Here is a 5722-nt window from a genome sequence, read left to right on the forward strand (position 1 = left end):
CTGGGAAACATTAGCTAGAGATTACAGAACTGAAGAAACTCACGATTCCAACCCAGAAGAGAAATCGGAAACGAAGACGGTATCTCGGAATGGATATAGCTACCCCACGTCTTCCTACAGGAGCTCAGGAGGGTACGGTGGTGGGGGGATGATGTATGGTGGCAGCAGCGCTGGTTACATGAGTACACTGGATCCGTATGTGGTACTGGGAGCTTTGTCTCTGGGGATACTTCTAGGCTTCCTGCTCTACCGTCTCGTCAACGGCACTCGAAGAGGCCGAAGTGACATCGGCGATGGGTCATTGTCATTGTGGCTCTCTGACATACCCAACCAGGTCCTGCCTTGGGGCACCAGCATAGAACGCGTAAGACGAGAGGCACAAAACTTCAACAAAACAGGTGAAGAGGAGTTTAGCTTGCCGGAGTCCCTCAGGGGAGACGTATGGTCTACAGATCCTCTAGTCGGACACGACTTTTTAGAAGAAGACCTTGCTGAAGACGACATCGCCGACCATTTGAACCAGCTGTGGCGAGTATTTCAGGAGACGAGTTCACCAGCTTGCGTGCACTCCCATCTGTGCATGAAAGTGACCAACAGCACCACCGACCATCTCACTGGCAGAGACTCAAGCATGGCTCTTCTCATGTGAGTTCCAATAATGACCTTAATTTAAACCTTACCTGTCACTTACCTCTAAATAATTTACGATATTTTTATTAACAGCTCTGCACAAGTAGGAAGAATACTGTAAAATGGATAAAGTAAGTTGTATTATGTATAAACTAAATACGCAACAGAGCCTGCAGAAGAGTGGGTCACTACACAGAGCTGTGTATGCTTAACGAAGTAATAAGAAGCCTGAAGGTATTATTTTGGTTTAATGACTAATTGACTGCATGTGAGCCACTAAAGCTGTTGCACCTGAACACTGACAACGAGAATATTTTAGTTGCTAAAATAAATTCAGTTTTTATTCACTACGAGATACACACCTCTCAGTGTATGTACTCTGAGAGATACACATCTCTCAGTGTATGTACCCTGAGAGATACACATCTCTCAGTGTATGTACCCTGAGAGATACACATCTCTCAGTGTATGTACCCTGAGAGATATATACCTCTAAGCATATGTACACTGAGAGATACACACCTCTCAGCATATGTACCCTGAGAGATACATACCTCTTAGTGAATGTTCCCTGAGAGATACACACCTCTCAGCATATGTACCCTGAGAGATACACACCTCTCAGCGTATGTACCTTGTTCTGCAAGTTTTTCCCTCTCATGGTGTTCAGTACAATAAATGCAATTTCTTTCTAGAACTTAACACAGAATTTTTTTCCAGGGCAACAGTGAGCAACATGATGGGGGTAGTGAGGTCAGGTCAACTGGTGGATCATGTGACCAATAACCTGGTGTTAGGGAACCACTACATCTGCCCAAATCCCACCAGCTGCCACCAATACTTGCTGTAACAACTACAACATCTGCCTGACTCCCACCGGTTCCTACCAGTGCATTCGATAGCTAACCCTAACAACTGCCTGAATCCCACCGGCTGCCACCAATATTTATAGCAGCCCATATACTGCCTGAATTCCACCGGCTGCCACCAGCACTTATAGCAGCCCCTATGCTGCCTGAATCCCACCGGCTGCCACCAGTACTTATAGCAGCCCCTATGCTGCCTGAATCCCACCGGTTGCCACCAGTACTTATAGCAGCCCCTATACTGCCTGAATCCCACCGGCTGCCACCAATACTCACTGTAGCTACAATGTTGTGATTGTTGTTGTAGTCTGACTGATAAAATATAAAGATAAGGGGCAAACATTAATTTATTAAAACGGCAAAATAAAAAAAGAGGAATAAGAAGTAGCAGTAGAAAAGAAGAAGAAGAAAGAGAAGAAAGAAAAACTAGGAAAACAATTGAAGATCTGACAGCATAAGAAGACACTGGGAAATTGATTACAAATGAGCTATATCATTTTTGACTGTCGTTGCATATTACGTATTGAGCATATTGCAGACACTTCTGCCTTGCCATGCACACAACAAACTTGCAATAGAGCATCAAATATATTTGATTGATTTTTTTTAGACATCAGTGTGATTCTTTGTATATACACTGAGAGGCACCCCCCTTTGTATATACACTGAGAGCCACCCTCCTTTGTATATACACTGAGAGGCACCCTCCTTTGTATATACACTGAGAGCCACCCTCCTTTGTATATACACTGAGAGGCACCCTCCTTTGTATATACACTGAGAGGCACCCTCCTTTGTATGTACACTGAGAGGCACCCTCCTTTGTATATGCACTGAGAGGCACCCTCCTTTGTATATACACTGAGAGCCACCCTCCTTTGTATATACACTGAGAGGCACCCTCCTTTGTATATACACTGAGAGGCACCCTCCTTTGTATATACACTGAGAGGCACCCTCCTTTGTATATAAACTGAGAGGCACCCTCCTTTGTATATACACTGAGAGGCACCCCTCCCTTGTATATAAACTGAAAGGCACCCTCCTTTGTATGTACACTGAGAGGCACCCTCCTTTGTATGTACACCGAGAGGCACCCTCCTTTGTATATACACTGAGAGCCACCTTCCTTTGTATACACACTGAGAGCCACCCTCCTTTGTATATACATTGAGAGCCACCCTCCTTTGGCCACCCTCCTTTGTATATACACTGAGAGCCACCGTCCTTTGTATATACACTGAGAGGCACCCTCCTTTGCATATACACTGAGAGCCACCCTCCTTTGTATATACACTGAGAGGCACCCTCCTTTGTATATACACTGAGAGGCACCCTCCTTTGTATATACACTGAGAGGCACCCTCCTTTGTATATACACTGAGAGGCACCCTCCTTTGTATTTACACTGAGAGGCACCCTCCTTTGTATATACAGTGGGGGGGGGTGTTCTTAAGTTTATACACTGAGATGTGTGCTAATGTATATACAGAAGAGCCCCACTTATACAGCAGCTTAGGTTCTGGGTTGCTGTAGGGCCCCACTTATACAGCAGGTTACGTTCTGGGTTACTGTAGGGCCCCACTTATACAGTAGGTTAGGTTCTGGGTTGCTGTAGGGCCCCATTTATACAGCAGGTTACGTTCTGGGTTACTGTAGAGCCCCACTTATACAGCAGGTTACGTTCTGGGTTACTGTAGGGCCCCACTTATACAGTAGGTTAGGTTCTGGGTTGCTGTAGGGCCCCATATATACAGCAGGTTACGTTCTGGGTTACTGTAGAGCCCCATTTATACAGTAGGTTAGGTTCTGGGTTGCTGTAGGGCCCCATTTATACAGCAGGTTACGTTCTGGGTTACTGTAGGGCCCCATTTATACAGTAGGTTAGGTTCTGGGTTACTGTAGGGCCCCATTTATACAGCAGGTTACGTTCTGGGTTACTGTAGGGCCCCATTTATACAGTAGGTTAGGTTCTGGGTTACTGTAGGACCTCATTTGTACAGTAGGTTAGGTTCTGGGTTAATGTAGGGCCCCATTTATACAGTAGGTTAGGTTCTGGGTTAATGTAGGGCCCCATTTATACAGTAGGTTAGGTTCTGGGTTACTGTAGAGCCCCACTTATACAGCAGGTTAGGTTCTGGGTTACTGTAGGACCCCATTTATACAGTAGGTTAGGTTCTGGGTTACTGTTGGGCCCTATTTATACAGTAGGTTAGGTTCTGGGTTACTGTAGGGCCCCATTTATACAGTAGGTTAGGTTCTGGGTTACTGTAGGGCCCCATTTATTCAGTAGGTTAGGTTCTGGGTTACTGTTGGGCCCCATTTATACAGTAGGTAAGGTTCTGGGTTACTGTAGGGCCACACTTATACAGCAGGTTAGGTACTGGGCTACTGTAGGGCCCCACTTATACAGCAGGTTAGGTACTGGGTTACTGTAGGGCCCCACTTATACAGCAGGTTAGGCACCAGGTTACTCTACGGCCACACTTATAAAGCAGGTTAGGTACTGGGCTACTGTAGGGCCCCACTTATACAGCAGGTTAGGTATCAGGTTACTGTAGGGCCCCACTTATACAGCAGGTTAAGTACCAGGCTACTGTAGGGCCCCACTTATACAGCAGGTTAGGTACTGGGTTACTGTAGGGCCCCACTTATAAAGCAGGTTAGGTACCAGGTTACTGTACGGCTACACTTATACAGCAGGTTAGGTACTGGGTTACTGTAGGGCCCCACTTATACATCAGGTTAGGTACCAGGCTACTGTAGGGCCCCACTTATACAGCAGTTAGGTACTAGGTTACTGTAGGGCCCCACTTATACAGCAGGTTAGGTACTGGGTTACTGTAGGGCCCCACTTATACAGCAGGTTAGGTACTGGGTTACTGTAGGGCCCCACTTATACAGCAGGTTAGGTTCCAGGGTACTGTAGAGCCCCACTTATACAGCAGGTTAGGTACTGGGTTACTGTAGGGCCCCACTTATACAGCAGGTTAGGTACTGGGTTACTGTAGGGCCCCACTTATACAGCAGGTTAGGTTCCAGGGTACTGTAGGGCCCCACTTATACAGCAGGTTAGGTTCCAGGTTACTGTAGGGCCCCACTTATGCAGCAGGTTAGGTTCCAGGTTACTGGAGGGCCCCACTTATACAGTAGGTTAGGTTCCAGGTTACTGTAGGGCCCCACTTATACGGCAGGTTAGGTTCCAGGGTACTGTAGGGCCCCACTTATGCAGCAGATTAGGTACCAGGCTACTGTAGGGCCCCACTTATACAACAGGTTAGGTACTAGGTTACTGTAGGGCCCCACTTATACAGCAGGTTAGGTACTGGGTTACTGTAGGGCCCCACTTATACAGCAGGTTAGGTACTGGGTTACTGTAGGGCCCCACTTATACAGCAGGTTAGGTTCCAGGGTACTGTAGGGCCCCACTTATGCAGCAGGTTAGGTTCCAGGGTACTGTAGGGCCCCACTTATACAGCAGGTTAGGTTCCAGGTTACTGTAGGGCCTCACTTATACAGCAGGTTAGGTTCCAGGTTACTGTCGGGCCCCACTTATGCAGCAGGTTAGGTTCCAGGTTACTGTAGGGCCCCACTTATACAGTAGGTTAGGTTCCAGGTTACTGTAGGGCCCCACTTATACAGCAGGTTAGGTTCCAGGGTACTGTAGGGCCCCACTTATACAGCAGGTTAGGTACCAGGCTACTGTAGGGCCCCACTTATACAGCAGGTTAGGTACTAGGTTACTGTAGGGTCCCACTTTTACAGCAGGTTAGGTACTGGGTTACTGTACGGCCTTACTTATACAGCAGGTTAGGTACTGGGTTACTGTAGGGCCCCACTTATAAAGCAGGTTAGGTTCCAGGGTACTGTAGGGCCCCACTTATGCAGCAGGTTAGGTTCCATGTTACTGTAGGGCCCCACTTATGCAGCAGGTTAGGTTCCAGGTTACTGTAGGGCCCCACTTATGCAGCAGGTTAGGTTCCAGGTTACTGTAGGGCCCCATTTATACAGCAGGTTAGGTTCCAGGGTACTGTAGGGCCCCACTTATACAGCAGGTTACTTACCAGGCTACTGTAGGGCCCCACTTATACAGCAGGTTAGGTACTAGGTTACTGTAGGGCCCCACTTATGCAGCAGGTTAGGTTCCAGGTTACTGTAGGGCCCCACTTATACAGCAGGTTAGGTTCCAGGTTACTGTAGGGCCCCACTTATGCAGCAGGTTAGGT

General features: G+C 47.4%; 1 protein-coding gene across 1 annotated transcript in view; it reads left to right on the forward strand.

Moving 5' to 3' along the window:
* Positions 1-2107, forward strand: part of LOC128697968 (uncharacterized) — a 14144-nt gene extending 12037 nt beyond the window's left edge. Inside the window, exons 4-5 of the mRNA XM_070097456.1 lie at positions 1-645; positions 1351-2107. The exon at positions 1-645 is cut by the window's left edge and continues 1429 nt beyond it. Coding sequence (XP_069953557.1) covers positions 1-645; positions 1351-1480 — 775 coding nt within the window. The 3' untranslated portion in view covers positions 1481-2107. The remainder of the gene's footprint in view (positions 646-1350) is intronic.
* Positions 2108-5722: the final 3615 nt, after the last annotated feature.

The sequence above is a fragment of the Cherax quadricarinatus genome, chromosome 58 (assembly GCF_038502225.1).
Source record: "Cherax quadricarinatus isolate ZL_2023a chromosome 58, ASM3850222v1, whole genome shotgun sequence".
NCBI classification, from domain to species: Eukaryota; Metazoa; Arthropoda; class Malacostraca; order Decapoda; family Parastacidae; genus Cherax; species Cherax quadricarinatus.